Source organism: Corvus kubaryi, unplaced genomic scaffold, assembly GCF_017639235.1.
Source record: "Corvus kubaryi isolate FWS band 111438036 unplaced genomic scaffold, C.kubaryi_AGA036_p1.0 37285, whole genome shotgun sequence".
Taxonomy (NCBI): Eukaryota; Metazoa; Chordata; class Aves; order Passeriformes; family Corvidae; genus Corvus; species Corvus kubaryi.
Genome location: NW_024581089.1, coordinates 434779 through 451763, shown reverse-complemented (window position 1 = coordinate 451763; position 16985 = coordinate 434779). Strand labels below are relative to the sequence as shown.

Sequence of the window (16985 nt, the reverse complement as noted above, 5' to 3'; positions counted from 1 at the left end):
GGTCACCGAGCACTGGGTGAGAGATGACTGCACAGACCTTGGGGTAGGGGAAGGCAGAGCGGGTGACCCTCTGAGGCCCCAACACCTGCCTGCAGCTGGGCACAAAGGGCCTCTGCTTACTTGCCGAGGCATGGCAGCCCCTGCCCTGCAAGTCTGGGCTCCCGCCTGTGACATGCACGAAGAAGAGCGTTCGAGAAGTCATCGGGAGGGCGGGTTCCTGGCGTGTTTGCCCCCAGGTACCCGTCCGTCCAGTGACAGTTGCTGGTGATGAGGTTGTGCCCCACGTCCCCCGCACGCAGCAGGACACCAGGACCAGCTCTCGGTAGCCAAGGCTGAAGTCTGCAAGGCCAAGTGAGGAGTTTCCACCCAGCCCTGACCTTGAGCACGCCGGTGGTGTGAGGACACCAGGCAGCACTGCCAGCCAGACTCACAGGATTTTAATGTCACTTAGCAAATCTCACTTGCATCTTGGTTCGGGCTGGGATGAATCTTCAGTGCTCGAGAAGATGGGAAAAAAATAACAACCCAACACCCACAAGTTAGGTGATCTACCAACAGGATTTTTTTCTTACCCCCACAGATAACCCTAGGAATCTGGCAGGGGAAAAACCAGAAGTCCCTTCTGTTTCCAATCACAGCAGTCCACCAAATCCCTCAGGACTCACAACAAAAAGTCATTTTCTCTCTTCAGGAATTTCTACTCAGTTGCACAATCCTTCCATGAGCTTCTCAAACCACCTCTGTAATCACATGGTGCTCCAGAATTTTTATCCTCCCATTACTATTAACTGTCTTCTAATTTCCAGCCTGCATTAACTCAAGACTAATTGATACCCATTAAAAGGGAGGCGTTAAACCTTTAACTCATGTAGCTCTTCCAGCCTGATACTTATCCCTAAGGGGATTTATCAATAGTTGTTTTCTGTTGTGCTTTGTTTAGTGGGGCTAAAAAGGAGAATCTGATGTTTATCAGTCATGAAAGTCCTTCCTGCACAGGAATGGTTGTGTGCCTTCACCTGGTAGCCCAGAATAGGTCTGCAGTTTGCTAAAACACAGCATTCTTAGCCACACGTGAAAATTGCTTATGTTTTGCTCCCAGGGAAGGTGCCAGGTACCAGGGTACGAGTCCTGGGCGGTGAATTCACAAAGCCCCACGTTTGCAGGGTGGGCTCAGCTCTGCAGCATCCCTCAGCAGCAAGGAGTCACTGTCACCTCCCTCTGCAAAACTGTCTCTGCCACCTTCCTACAGTATTACTACTTTTAAAAGAAGTTTATGCCGGCAGATTTTGACAAGCAAACAGCAGAGCCTTTGGGAGCACTTCCTTCAGTTTTGGTGGAATTCTCTGTGGTGGCTGCTGGGTTGTGCTGTCCCTGTCCTGCACTCCGTGTCCTCCTCTCGCCCTGCTCTGTTTGCCATCTCGAGCCCCTGCTGTCTCTCCTGGGGATCTTACAGTGAGCCCCTGCATGTTCTGAGCTCTGTGGGCAGGACACAGCCCTGCACCACCTGCATGGTGCTTCCTCCCACCCCTCTCTCTGCCCCCGTCCCAAATCTCACACACCTGCTGTACCGGGACACTGCCAGCAGTGAACCTGCGGCATCTGGAGAGGCAGGAGCTCCAGCTGGTGCATTCAGCACCTTAAAAGCCCCCAGGCCAAGGCTGGAGCTAGAGAAGATCGTCTCCCACTCATAGATTTGTTATATTTGGGCCTCCATTGTGTTTACTCCCCACAAATATTCTGTCAAAATGAGATTAACAGTAAAAATAATTGCTAAGAAAGCAACCAAAGCAATTATTGTTGGATGTTTGTGGAGCAACAAAGAGTTGGAAGGGGCACATATCTCCCAGGCACTGTGCTGGCCACGGCCAACAGCTCCGTGTGGGACAAGAGTGCGAATTCCAGCTCCCTTTGCACCCTGAGAAGATCCAGTGGCACCTGCATCTCCTCCATCGCTGCTCCCCTGCAATGGAGGGCTGTGAGGAGCTGCATGTCAGAGTGAGCCTGTCCTCCTGGGGAGACACCACAGCACACTCAGACAGGGGTAAGGAGATTTTTAGGGTCCCTGTCTGGGTTTCCTTTGCCCATGAGCTGAGCAGTGACCAGACACCAAGTGGGGACCCCAAATCTCCCAAACTCTTTCCCAGCAGCGGCTGCCGCCGGCGCCGCCACTGCTGCCTCACACAGGATGGGCTCCTTCCATCGCTCCCAGGCTCACACAGAGCCTCTGCTTATATTGAGTTTTTATAAAAAATGAGCTGCATGTCCCTATGCAGCCGACCTTCCCCGGCCAGAGGGAACACTGTGTCCGCCAGCTGCAGCTGGGGCTGTCCTTCTCCATCCTCCCACCCTGCCGTGGTGGGGGCAGGAGTGAGGAGCTCTGCTGAGATCCTCCCCCAGGCATTTTGCCATCTTTCTTTTTTTTTACCCAACAATGCATAAACTCAGAAACTAAACATAGTGCCTGGGTTCCTGCCCCAGTAAAGCAGTGATAAGGAATGCAGCACGGCTGCAACACACTGGCTCTCAGCCTCATCTTAGCAGCTCAAAAGACATTTTCCAGAGACCTTTTCAATTTTGCAAGGAGGTTCTGGGCAATCAAATAATCAGTGAACTTTGCTTGGTGTTAAGGTACAAAACTCAGCCAAGGAAGTGAAACGGAGTCAGACTGGATATTTTGGAGGACGGCAGGAATCAGGTCTATCTGATCCCGCATATTAGAAAAACAAGGCGCGGGGAACAGACTGCTGCTTTCAGTTGACTTAATTAGTTTATACACTGAAACTATGAATAAAGGGGCTGTGCAGTGCTTTGGCTTCAGTAGTAACCCCGCAGCCATGACAACGACGAAGCATTGCTGTTCACCATGACAAAGAGCTGAGAGGGCTGCTGCCACTGAAAGCCAACTCCGGCCCATGAGGCATTCGGTGTGCATGGAAAAACCCACCATGGAAAACCCACCCCGCAGCTGCTGTACTTAATGCTCCAGCTCGAGTCCTCTGTAGAAATCAGAATTTGGGAACAGGTTTGAGCAGCTCACACACGTCCACGTCGTTTCACGGACTGCTGGTAACAGCAGTATCTTGTGAAGCCAGGATGTAACACAGAGGTTTCTTAAAAAACACAGATTTGAATAGTTACGGGCCAGTAACAGAGTGCTGCGTCCCTGCCTGCCCCAAGCTCGCAGCCTGGCCTGGCACAGGGGAATTCTCCAGGCTCCAGCCCACATCTTGAGGATTTTGTCCTAGATCTGATTAAAAAGGACAATAAAAAAAATCCATGTTTGCTCCCGGCCCTTCCCTCTGGTTCACTCCCTGGTAAGAGACAGGCTGAGCCATGAGTTGGCAGTCACAGGGATGACTCTGTCACAGGGTGTACAGGTGTGCACCCTCTCTGCCCAGCCCTTTTCTGCCCTGGTGCTCCCATCGAGAGCCCCAGCTCCCAGAGACCCTTCCCACAGGGTGGGCACAGCCCCTTGGGATGCTCCAGCTTTGCAGAACAGGGGGCAGAGGAAAGAAAAAGGGGGGCCTTTGCTTTTTCATCTGGAAAACATAATCTCAGGTTGTCCCTCCAGGAGGATCCATCAGGGACCCCCTGGCCCAGCTGAGCCCCCCACCCTCCTCACCCACTGGTGACCAGCACAGCCCCACCTGCCCTGCACAGGGGCCATCACCCCTGGGGATGCCTCATTTGCCACCGTAGCCTGAGCTCCTGATACTGAGCCAGCAAAAAGTTTACCCAGAGAGATTAAATAAAGAAAATAAACCATGCTGTGAGAAAGACATGAAATTGAGGCATTTTCCCAACGGGACCAACTCTGCACGTGTGCGAACGCAGATGAAGCGCCCAGATAAAGGAGGTAACTAAAGCATCTCAGAGCTTACTGAGAAGTGATGGAGAGCCACACCCGGCTCCGAGACGGTCCCACACCTCCCTCATGCTGGGCACTTCTAATTCAGCTGGAGCTGGGCACAAGAAATCTGCTCAGAGTGTCACCTCAAGCTGAAGTGGAGCATTTGGGTTTGCTTTGCAGCAGTTCTGTTTTCCCGTGGAGAAACCATCCAGGCAGGTGATTTCGGAACAATTTTCCTTGTCTGCTTTTGTAATAAGAGGTGGTAGAAAGCAGTGAAGAATAATCATACAATCACAGAAGGGTTTGGGTTGGAAGTGACCTTAAAGCTCTTCTAATTCCAACCCCCTGCCATGGGCAGGGACCCCTTCCGGTAGGTGGAAGGAAATAGAAGGAAAAGGACAAATAAAAGCCTCTAAGTGCTGAACCCTACAGGATGCATGTCCCTTTACTTGTCTTTGCTCATGAGTAAACAGAAATATTTTTCTTTCTGCATTGCTAATTGTCAGCTTCTTCATATCATCTCTCAGTGTTGAATAAATAGAAAATAAATACAAAAATATGCTCCCAGAATCCTATTGCAAGAGCAAATGGGCCACTGCCAGGGATTTTCAGGGTGTTTATCGCTTCGCACGTGTGAGAGCAAACCCACAGGGAGGGTGTTGGGAGGAGGGTGTCTCCTTCCAGATGCCTTCTCCCATCTCTGCATCACCAGCTAACGTTGGGCATGATACAGAAGGTTCATTCTGCCACCAATAGGCAGCACAGCAATGCAGAGCTCCAGTGACACCAATTTTTGGCTATTTAAAAAAAAAACAATGCATGCTTCGATTGAACAAGGATAACAAACACGGGTTACCTTCCAAAGTCCCCCCAGACAAAATGTTTAGGGCTGCAAAGCCCTGTGGAGTCCCCCTGTCATCCCTCTCCCAAAGCACACAGGGCACTGAGCCCAGCAGCTCATGTGCCATCAGCAAATATTTGAGAATGATGTTGCTATGTTTGACATTTTTAACTGGCTCCCCATTTCCATGACTGTTACAAGCCCCTGGAATCTTTGTTAAACCTCCAGCAGCCTCAAACATCTCCACATGCCCCCAAGTGTCACATTGGTCTCTCAAATTTACTCCTTCTTTTACTTCACAGTCATTCTCCTGCTCAGACCACTAAAGCACTGGGAAACTGCACAGAAAACAAACCATTTAAACATTCTCTAAAGTCTTACAGAAACTGTACAAATCCAGAGGGGATTTGAAACCTTTCCAATCTTCCCCAAAATCAGCAGCCACCCAAATGCTTCACTGCTTCAGCAGCCCCTGAAGTTGCAGGGAACTAAGCTGCACTTTCAACATTTGCAGGGATTTCCTTCCATTGCCACAATTTTTTTTTTGTTCAAATTAAAATGCCTTTCTTTCCAAACACACATTTTCTAATATATCAAGTGATTTTACTTACTACTTGAATAACAACAAGAACTGTCCTGTTCCATGGAGAAAAAAAAGGTAGAATTCTTCCATAAACTTTAATGCTGTTTGTAATAGTTCTCAACCAAAAGAATCCCTTTTCCCCCTGTAATTTCTTCTATTCTTCCCTTTGCCAGCTGCCATAAACCCCCAGCACTCTCTCTCCTGGTGCTCCAGCAGGGAGGCTGGGATGAAACATTGGGACCACAGAATCCTAGAAGGGTTTGGGTTGAAAGAGACTTCACAAGCCATTCTTTTCCAACCCCCTGCCATGGGCAGGGACACCTCCCACTGTCCCAGGCTGCTCCAAGCCCCATCCAGCCTGGCCTTGGACACTTCAGGGATCCAGGGGCAGCCACAGCTTCTCTGGGCACCCTGTGCCAGGGCCGCACCACCCTCACAGGGAACAGTTTTTTCTTAATATCTAATCTAAATCTCTCCTTTTTTAGTTTAAACCCATTTTCCCTCACAGGATCATGGGATGAATCAGAAGATCCCTTTCAGTGAGTCATCCCAGAGGAGCTCAAGGACCCTCAGCAGCTCCAAACTGTCGAGCAAGCAGCAAACACATGGGTACCCTCCCAGGGGGAGCAGCCCTTCAGAGGAGAGATTATCCAAAGCCAGGTGGGCTGGGCAGACGCGGGGAGCAGCCACTAGCCAGGGCTTGCTGCAGCTTCCACTCCTGAGCTTTAATCCTGATACTAATCCTTATTTTTAATCTGAGTATTAATCGAATATTTACAAAATGCTTATCTGGAGTCAGAGGCCCCTTGGTTCCCGGTGACTCAAGGGTCTGTAGGAGCAGTGAAGAGGTTCAGAACAACTGAGGAAGGAAGTCCTGGACCCCAGGAGACCCTGCAAGGGATTTCCCTGGAGAAAACCAGCTCTTAAATTTGAGAATAAAAATCTGAGATGAGGGCAGGGTGCTTTGTTGCTGTGATCACTGGAATGGTGGCTCATCCCTGGAGGAGCACGTCGGGGACACCACCCCTGTCCCCTCACCCAGCGCGCTGCCCCGTGGCACCAGCCAGCAGGGAGCTGCATTCCCAGCCAGGGAAAGAGAACAACCAAAAGGGAAACAGGAAGGTGCCCCGCTCACCTGGATCCCCTTCTCCCACCCCCTGGGGCAGGGACAGAGGTCTGGTCCCTCCTGTGAGCAGAGAAGCCCAAGGCCAGCAATGATTTAGCCTTTACCACTTACCCACTCCCTGCTCCTGTGCAGGTGATGCTTCCCATTTCCTCGGAAAAGGACAGGGCAGGAGGCACCCCAGAGAAGCAGAAAATTAACATAAATATGTATATTTTGGCCCTGGGGCTTAAAATCTCTGAATTAACCAAGTGTTTGAATGGCTCTGGAGCTTTACACGTACCTCCACCTGCAGTCTCCTCATCCCCGCCGGTGGACAGGAGGGGCCGAGGTGGAAAGGAAATAGGGAACAACAGCATCAAAATAAGATTTATTGTTTAGAACCAAGATTTGGAAGAGACAGACATGGCAGATAACAACAAAAAAGAACGCCAGGCTCCAGCTGCAAGGGAGGGTGGTACCGAGAGGCTGACAGGCAGGGGGGAGTTCCTGTGGCTCTGGTGTCAAAAACAAGAGTGAGAGGGTGAGAACAGCCTGGGCTGGGAATGCAGGAGCAGCAAGGGAGGCCCGTGGGTGCAGAGACTTTGGGCCTGGATGTAACAGCAGGAGCAGCATTTTCCCACTCCTTAGGACAGTGCTAACCCAGCTTTCTAAAAACCAGGTGAGCAGTCCTTCGATAAATGATTGCTCATGAGATTATTGCTACAATCTACTCTGTCCATCACCTCAGTCCAGGAGACAGCTGAAACCCACCTCCAGTGAACCCAGAGAAAGAAACCCCCACTGCATCAGTTTAGATCATTGAAGGCACTTTAGTGTCTTAAAAATGGCTCCAATTACCCACTCACGTGTGGAAGATTTTCAGTCTTACATTTAAAATCAGCAGTGACTCGAGACTGTATTTAAGTCTGGCAAGAAAATGTGGCCAGTCTATGAGAAAAAGAGAGAGGTAAAAAGGGAAGTGACAAGCAGACTCATTCTCCAGTCCAGGATCCGGAGGTTTTTTACTTGATTTAAGTGGATTTAAAATAGAATCCCATCTTTAAAAAAGAACAGTGAGAAATTTAAATGGAACTGGAACTTATTTTTCTTGTATGCATGCCTAGCTTATCGCTTGGAAAGTTGCTTAAATGACAATTAACTGTGTGAAACAAAAAGCATTTGAAGGAGTGCCTCCTCCTCTTCCTCCTCCTCCCTCTTCTCCATCTGCTGCTCATGGAAACCTGGCTCACAACGGAAGGGAACAATTTGGAACAAAATCCTTTTCCCCCAAAATAATTCTCCTTTATTTTTTATTGCATAACATTTTTGTATTTCCAACTATAAATAAAAAAATGATTAGAAAGAAGTTACAAAATTGTGTTGAATGGACCAGAACGGCACAGAATTCCTCACACACGATAAATCATTTCCCATCTTCCTCTTCCTCAGCCGTGGCAGGGCCTCGCGCTTGGCACCGTAGCTGTGGGGGCCACGTGTCAGTCGCTGATGGTCTCACTTTCAGAATCTAAAAGAAAAAAATCCATATATGGATTTCACATCGAGGAAAACCCAAACCAAACCCAAAAGGGCCATGTGAGCTGGTGGACCCCAAGTGTGTGGGAGGTGCTGCTGCCAGAGCGCGCTCCCGCTCCCGCAGGGAAACAGAGATGGGCTGTTGTGCTGAGAGCTCAGGTGTGTAAACCATTTCTCTTGGTGGCAGAACCTCAGCACCTCGCAGGGCCCTCAGAGCAGAGCTCTGATTCCCATGGGGGAAGAGCCAGGCTCCCAGGAGGCAGAGATGGACAGAGCCAGCAGAGACACCCAGAGTTTGGCTCAGTGTTTTGGGTCCCTGCCGCTGAGGGAGGAGGGGAGATGGATGTGCGGATGTGTCAGAGGATTGTGGAGCTGCCAGGGCAGGTCGTGCTCCCCACACCTGCAGGCTTGGCTCCCCTGTCCGACGGAAACGAGCCAAGCCTCGGGTCACAGAGCACAGAATGGTTTGGGTTGGAAGAGACCCCCCTGCAGCGAGCCCCAGGGATGCCATGCCCCCCCCGGCAGGGATGGGATCCATCCGCCTGCCACAGGAGCAGACCACGGGGCAAGGTGCTTGGACAGACGTGGGAGAGCACAGCAGTGACAGGACCAGGATAAAAGGCAAGGAGCAGCACATCACGGAAGCAGCAGCAGCACAGGGTGTCACCTTGTGTGCCCCCAGCCCGCAGCACATGCCCACCACATGCACTGGCTGTGCTGGGGACATGCTGGCAGGGACATGCACCCAGGCACTGCTCCACAGACAGACACATGCACACTGCTGTGGGGTGGTAGCCACAGACTGGCCTGATGGAGCAGACGGATTCGGGGTGCACCCAGAGCAGGGAGTCCCTGGAGCAGCAGCGAAGGCGGGGGGCGCTGGGGACAGCGCATGGTGCACACACTGCCTGGGTCTGGCCCAGCTCCTGCTGGGTCTCTGTGGTTTTTGCATTTGTTAAACACAATCCCAGCTTTCCCCCTCCTGTATTCCCTGCTCACTGTGGATACCCAGCATTTGGCATGGAGTTTCATCCAGCAAGACAGGACAAAATTGACCATCTCTAGGTAACTGCGACAAAATATCTGGCAGCAGTGGGTCAGCCACAACACCCAGAGCAGAGCCAGCTCCCTGGGCACTTGGCTCCTCAAACAAACCCCCACAGGTGCTCACTTCGTACTCCACAGTCAGCCTGAGCTTTCCCAGGCTGAGAGGGCAGCAGTGCTGCCGAGGTCGGGGAGCGCGGTTACCCCGGCATCTGCTCGGTGACAGCAGAACCGTGGGGAAAGGCAGTCACGGCACAGCCTGCAGCTGCTGCCTAATGGGGACAAAGATACTGCACTCAGTCCGTCTAGTCTGATAAACAAACTAGAAATGCTGAGAAGTTTTTACCTTATTTGCAAAGTGATTGAAAAAACAACACAAGAGTAAATGCTTTTTGGAGCTATTTTATGTCAGACCTGGAGGATCCCCATTTGAAAAGGACTGGCAGCTGGTTATTTCTTTCTAAATCTCCTAAGTTTTTACAAGGCATCAGACCCCCGAATACCTCACAAAAACTGCAACAGGCCCAAAGAAGTCCCCTGAAGAGTGGCTGGAGAGGCTCTCACCATGCCCAGCTCTTCAAAAGCCACATTGCCATAGCTGGTGCTCAAGTGGTGCCTCAATAAAGAAAGGTGAAGTTTAGGGATGTGCTCCTTTCTGAGGGGAAAAAATAATCCTAACTTTTCCCTCTGCCTTGTGACTACAGCAATGTGCTCAATATTCACCATGCATTCATCCTGTTGCACAAAGAAATTCATCCAAGTGCTCCTCGCTCACCAGATTTGGGAAAACCAAGAGCTTCTCACAGGAATTTCGCTGCTATAATAGATACTTTATCGAATCATGGGGCACTGTCTATGGACAGCTTCTCCACAGTGACCAAGGGAGCCCTAAAGCTTCCCGAGGCTTTGTGTGTCAGACTGAAGGCTCGACCCATGCAGACCCTAAACTCCTCACACGAAAGTTATTTCAAGGGAGAAGTTTAATAACCAACTATAGATCCAAGCATATGCAGCAACAGCCTTGACAGCACACAACTACCCCTGAGAAGGGAGCAGAGAGGACCACATCATTCCCAACAGCAGCCACTTCCTGGTCCAAGCCTAACTTCCAGCTGAATCAGGTGTGAGTGATCTCTGTGCTGACACAGCCAACGTCAGCAGCGCAGCACATCCAAACCCCTCTGAGCAACAAATTCCTTCATAAAGCAAAATTTGTAACCTGACAGCTTCTAAAATCCATCTCATTACATTGCACTTCTGGAGCTCAGCTGCATTAATAAAAGCAGCAGCACGGTCAGGGCTGGAGCATCCCTGTCCTGCTGAACCTACTGGGATCACTCCACAGCCAGAGGTGTTGCCCCTGCCAAAAGGCGCCGACACGTGTGAGTCACAGCACAATTCCCATCAGATCAACAAACTGGTTCATTTCTGGGGTATACAGACAGGAAAATGACTGTCAGGGATAAAATAATAACAGAGATCAGCACAGACAACTATAAATAACAGACAACTCCACTGAAGCTGAGCCTGCCCAAGCACCAGCCAGGCACAGTCCGACACCACGAATCACTGAGGTGCTCCTCAAGGACCAATCCATGATAAATAACCATAGCCAGAAATAACACACAATCACATTTTGCTGTTATATAAATTCAATCCCATATCAGACATTCATCTACCCATGACAATAAGAGCTCTGCAGAGACACCGTGCCCAAACTTCCCCACAGGAATCACCAGAAATCGGGGACAGAGGGGGGGTAGACAAAGAACTGGAGAGGGCAAGGCAACCTTACTGTACATTACACACAGTCAGAAACTGTTTCATGGGTGACTATCTCTGAGCCAACACTTTCAACAGCAGCCATAGAAAACCTGGGGGGAACCAGCTGGCAGCAAGGCAGAAAACAAGGCAAGTTTTTGCCATAAAAGCTAATATCTGATGAGTAGCATCAATCTCACTCCAAAAGCCTTGAACCTTTTCCTTCATTGCAGCAGGGGTGGTGGGGAGAGTGGGGATGACAGGGAAAGCAACACTGAAGTCATATAAATTTCAGAAGGGAGACTTCTGATTACAACTCTCCAAAGCCAACTCCCAAGGCATGTGTGAGGACAGATGTTTTTCCTGCTCAAACACACGCACACTGGACAAAATCAACGTGGACCCACAAAGTGTCCATGGGGAAAAATTCTGAATGTTCCCAGACCTGACAGTAATGCACTAGGATCATGAAAAATGCTTGAAGGGAAAGAGCTACCATTGACAAAGCCAAGTTAAACTAACGATTCAAAGTATTAGTGATTTCCTTCTGCAAACCCCAAACAGCAAAACCTGCCCATGGAGGAAGGAGCTCACTCCAGCAATCCTCTCTTAGCACCCAGTTCCCCAGCACAAGTATCTCTGTGGGAGCACAGAGACTGCCACATCTCACCCATTCAGTCCCTTGCCGTGCCTTTGATCCCAGCTAATGCCAAGTATTTCAAAGAAAAGTAGAAGGCAAGAACGGAGCAGTGTGGAGACAGGTATGGAGCAATGGTTAAGTAATCACAGAGTCCCAGGATGGTTTGAGTTGAAAGGGACCTTAAAGCTCATCTCATTCCACCCCCTGCCATGGGCCGGGACACTTTCCACTGTCTCAGGTTGCTCCAAGCCCCGTCCAGCCTGGCCTTGGATACTTCCAGGGATGGGGCAGCCACAGCTGCTCTGGCCAATCTTTCCTCTTCAAATGAACTTTTTAAAGAATTATTTTTTTTCTTTTTTAAAGGAATTAAAAAAAAAAAAAAATCCCTCTTTAAAGTTGTGGAATGGAGACCAGAGTTAAACAGGCAAACAAACTGCAAGGGACAGAGCTGCATCAGTTCTTTGAGCGAAATCTGTGCCAGGGAGGTTGAATCCAGATTTGCAAAAGAGCCTTAAACCACTCCAGTGCTTCTTCCTGCCATCTCCAGTGCCCAGCTTTGCATCCCTGTGGCAGATGAGCAGTGCCAGCGGCAGCAGCTCCTCTCCATGTCCAGTCTTACTCCAAGCAAGCTGGGAATGCAGTGGGAAAGCAGGATGTGGTTGTGCATTAAGATACTCCATCACAACATAAGGCAATCAGAAAGCCAAATGAATGGCACACAGGTGAACTTCAACTATTTTCCCAACTTCCCAAACTGAAAACTTCAAAACTTTCCTACTACTGGGTGAGTGACTTTGGGGGTTAAAACATTCTTTCAAGATTTGTATTAAATTTCTGTAACTGAAAGACTGAAAATCAGGGTCTGATTAGATCTGTGAGCTCCCTCACTGAAAGCTGGTATTCAAAGCTGAGCACCTGTGCTGATTTCCCACATGTCCTTGCAGCACAGTGCTGGCTGGGAATTTGGGTGATGGCAGAGCTACAGGACATGCAGGACTGGAACCAGCAAGGCCAGGAATTCTACCAGCAGGTTTGACCCATTTGCTGCACATTGAAGCAACATTCAGAGTCAGGAATGAGTTCAGTTCTGGGATCTGTGGGGGATCTTCTGGGGTGCAGTTTTCCTGGTCTGATGGTGCAGTATGGACCCCTCAGTTCCCTCTTACTCCTTGGCTCACCTTTTGCTTAAGAAGTTGCTCCATCTATTTAATCTCGTATCATTTGCTTAATTGCCACTGAGGTCAAAACAATCCTCACAACTGAGGGCAAAAAACTCATGGCTTGAAGTGAACAGCCAGAAGAGCTGCAGCCAAGAGGGCCATCAGGAAATTAAAAATCACGAGTACAACAATGCCAGCAACACTCTGAGCTACTGCTTGGCCCCAGTGCAACAGGCAGGTGCACACCCACCAAGGCCCTGGAAGCTGCATCCGTGCCCTGCTCCCCAGCCACCCCCGCCTCTCCCGGGAGCACAGCCATGCAATGCAGCCACGGTGGGGCAGGCGGGCACCAGCGTGGACCAGAGACTTCCCAACAAACGTAGCACAGACAGCAAAGCCACATGGACAGACAGAAGCAGGAGTGTCACACCTGCATGCCCTTCTCTCATTCCTCCTGCAGCCTAACCCAACGATGGTGACTGCCAAGAGAGTGCTGGCAGCAGGACCAAGCTTCCTCACATTAAATGATGCCAAGATCCTTCAGAAGGGCTTCCCTAATGCTTTGCAGCTCAGGAGAGACAAAGTTCATGGGCCTCCTTCCCACCTGCCAAACTGAGCATCCTCACGTGCTCAGAACCCCTCTGCTCTGCAGCAGCCCAGCACCGGGAGCAGCACGGGCAGGGCTCAGGGCACGGTGCCCATGAGGTGCCAGCACGCACCCCTGGGGCACCGCTGCGGGGAGCACCCAACAACTGCTGGAGGCACCGCATCTGCTCCTGCTACACAGTCAAGGGACAAGAGTGAGTCTGGAAAACAAACACAGAATAACCTGGAAGAGCTGGAAATTGACACTGTTCTACATTTTAGAAAAACACTGGGTTTTTCACACCATTTTCAAGCACAAAATGTTTATTTTTCTTTTTAATCTATACAATTTCTTGGGGCTTTTAGTGCCACTGACTTTGTCAGTATACAAGGGATGGACTATACAGGCAATAGCGACATAAACTGTAGGATTCAGTGCGAGCCGAAGGGAACCCAGTGTGAGAACATATTTTCCGTGTTTGCTCATGAAGCATACAGACATGAATCTAAAAAACCCAAACAAATTAAAGATACATGGTACAGAGAACAGAAATCTCTTACTGCAGTAAGTATTTTGCCCAGGCAGAAGACTCTGCATAATTGTCTATAAAATTCAATTCTAACTGAATTGATGAAATAATATATTCAAAGGGTACAAACAAAATAATTTAGACAGGTATAATGCTCGAAGTACAATAGAACTATACAATTCACAGCTTGGCAGCACAGGACGTCGCTGCCCCTCAGCAGAGGGTTACAAAACGTCGTCGCGGCGCCTTTGGGGGTGGCTGCACCTGGGTCCTGTGCCTGTAACGCTGCCCGTGGGGCTCTGGGAGGGAAGGAGACTTACCAGCGGCAAACCAGCTCTAGTGGTTACCTTGTGCCTTTACACTGAGGCGCAGGTGGAGGCTCTATGCACAGTAAAATGGGCAAAAAGCAACTTTCAAACAGGAGAGAGGTGTCCGTGCCACCTGGAGCGTAAACTTCAGTAAAAATAAAAATAAATAAATAAATAAATAATTCCAAACAGAAGGCGGTGAGACTCCAAACCTGAAGTGTCAGATACGAGAAAGAACAGCTTCACATTTTTATTCTGTTTTAGCATGAACACTGCTGGCACACCAGGGACCAGACATCACCCTCAACCTCAGCGGCCGAGCAGAGCCAGGGCACGTGCGCGTGCTCTGCTTGCACGGGTCTTACAGCCATCTGGAGATATGTTCTCCTATGAACAAGAGTTCCATTACTTGTCTTCACTTATGGCACATGCATGAGCTTGTGATTTAACTAAAAGCCCAGATAGGGAAAGGAAATGAAATCCAGTGTGCTGCTGATCCAGAGGAAAACAGCATTTGCTGCCTGTTACAGAATTAAGTCGCCATCTACAATGAGTTTACCACAGGCTGGGAAGGAGAGCAGACAGTGCTGCCTGAAGCCATTCCCTGTCCTTGTATACACCTTCCTTGGATCACTCTGTAAATGCTCCTACATTACAATGCGCACTTCACTACTCCTTGCACAAACACCAACAATTTTACGATCACTGCATCAAACAAACGTGTCAAACAAACCTCACCCCACAATTCTTATTTCTAAAAGCTTCAGAAATGAAAATTCAACCCGTGAATAAAAACAAAAGCATTTACAGCAGAATGAAGCTGATGAGGAACATCAACTGTAAACCTTCGATATCTTTGCAAATAAAAAGAACTCCAACTCACAAGCAGATTGTAAATAAAACACACCTTTCAAATAATTGTACATCTCTTTCCAGCTGGGACTGGAAAGCTGAGATTCAAGGCACTGAACTCCTGCAGGGTTAGTACAATTTGCTAATTATCAATTCAAGTACATCGATGTTAAGGATCGCAAGTGTGAAACAGAACACAAGGAATAAAGTGTCTTCAGCAATGGAACAGAAGCAGATATTGCCGTAACGACAAACGATCTGTGGAGACGCCGCCTCACAGTGATTGCTGATGCAGGGTGCGGCGGTGCCCCGGGGCCCCGCCTCGTCCCGCACGGATCATGGCATTTACAGAGCAAACACTCCAACGCGACGGCGTCGAAATCACTGGGACCCGCGGCGGGGTCACCCACGGCAAGGCCACCACGGCCAGGGCCGTCCCCGCGGCGAGGCCCGCGCTAGGTCAGGCGCAGCCGCGGGCCGGGCGGCCGGGCCGGGCGCTGCAGCGGCACCGGGTACATCCGCAGGCAGCTCCGGCCCAGCGGCGAGAACCGCACCACGCCGGGCCCCCGCACCAGCCCCGGCTGCGCCACCGGCCCCGGCCACGGCACTCCGTACACGGGCGAAGGGAACACGGCTCCGTACTGACAGAGAGGCATCACGTACGGGGTCACCGCGCCCGCCAGGGCGGGCCCGGGCACAGGCACTGGCAGGGACGGTGCGGCTCCAGGAGCTAATCCCGCGGGCACGGGGCAAGCCACCGGCACGGTGCACTTGCTCCCCAGTCCTGTCCTTACCGAATTTACCTACAAAAAGAGAAATACAAGAAGTGTCGCTATAGGGCACTGCTCTCCCCATGCCAGCAGCATCCCGGCCCAACGCCGGGGCCCGGGCAGCTGGGGGCACAGGCACAGGGGTGCCGCGGTGTCCTTGGGGCTTTCTTTTGGGTTCGTCTCTTTTTTCCTTTCATACTTTGGCTGGGGGGTTGGGGTTTTTTTTTGTTTTGTTTTCTTTTTTTTTTTTTTAAAGACAGAATATTTGGAAATTAATAGAAAAGGTTGATATGAGGCAGAGGGGAATGTTACCTCAATATAACCTCATTCTTTAAGAAGGCAGGAAGCATCATTAAACAAGTGAAAATGAATGCCCTTGCATGTCCAAAGGAACTCAAGTATCTGTTAACTTGTGCATAGAAGTAAATAAACTTCACTAAATGCAGAATTAACCCAAATCTCACTCTCTTACAGCCAGCCTCAAAAGAGGTTTAAAAATTCTAGCCCTTATTTCTGTACTAAATTGTCTCAGCCGGCCCCAGGGAACTGAGCGTGGCGAGAGTGGCAGGAGACCTCTCGTGGTGGCTGTGCCCAGGTGAGGCAAAGCCAGCGAGGACACAGCAGGGTGGCTCTGCCTCGTGGGCTGCCAGGACCAATTCCAGCTGGTTTTCTAAAGATCTATTAACATACACTTCAATTATTCATCTTTTGCCTGTGAGGGGCAGAGAAAGAGCTCTCCTCCCTCAATATGGGATGGCAGAGCTTCCCAAATTACACACTCCGTCCTGCATAATGCCGTGGGAACTGCTGCTACCCCAAACCTTTGCAGCATTTCATTACATTTTTCATGTCACAGAATTTACAGCTCCCTGCCAGGGCTCCCACCAGGCCATCACCTATTGGTGGCATAAGGAAAAAAGCGTGTTATTTAATTCTGGGAATCTCCCAACAATGTGATATTTCACATTCAACTGATAAAATTGGTATGAAGGTGAAATTTCAGCAGAAAAAATGAATGCATGTATAAGACTGTGTGGGATGCTTACTCCATGTTTCTGATTTTAATATCTCTTCTCAATTAACAATAAAAATAGCAATGTTCCACTTTGGGGCATTAACCTCTGTTCCATGAGCAATTTTAGAAAAATAAAGAACTATTTGATACCCTCCTTCACTTCCCTGTCTCCCATTCTCACCTGAAACCTGAATCTGATGGTGAACACTGAACTGAAAGAGATGCTTCAGTATCATGAATTTAACGCCAATAATGTATAAAACCCCACCAAAATTAACACAAACCAAAGAACAAGAAACACAGGAACCAAGGATATATTTTTAAGACCTGCAGACTTCTGTAAGCTGTTATTAGATTCTTGTTTTAACATCCTCAGAATGATGGTTTCCATCAAACTAAGCACCCGTG

The 16985-nt window shown here is 49.6% G+C and overlaps 1 protein-coding gene across 13 annotated transcripts in view; it reads right to left on the bottom strand.

The window, feature by feature from the left end:
* Positions 1–6752: 6752 nt before the first annotated feature.
* WNK2 (WNK lysine deficient protein kinase 2) overlaps positions 6753–16985 on the bottom strand; it is a 102916-nt gene continuing 92683 nt past the window's right edge. For 11 of the 13 annotated variants that reach the window (XM_042026629.1, XM_042026635.1, XM_042026627.1 and 8 more), the window contains one exon: positions 13406–15595. In XM_042026629.1, the coding sequence (XP_041882563.1) occupies positions 15248–15595 (348 nt within the window). In that variant the 3' untranslated portion in view covers positions 13406–15247. Of the gene's footprint in view, positions 7905–13405; positions 15596–16985 lie in introns of those variants that run through there. The other 2 variants (XM_042026632.1, XM_042026636.1) reach the window with 2 other exon arrangements.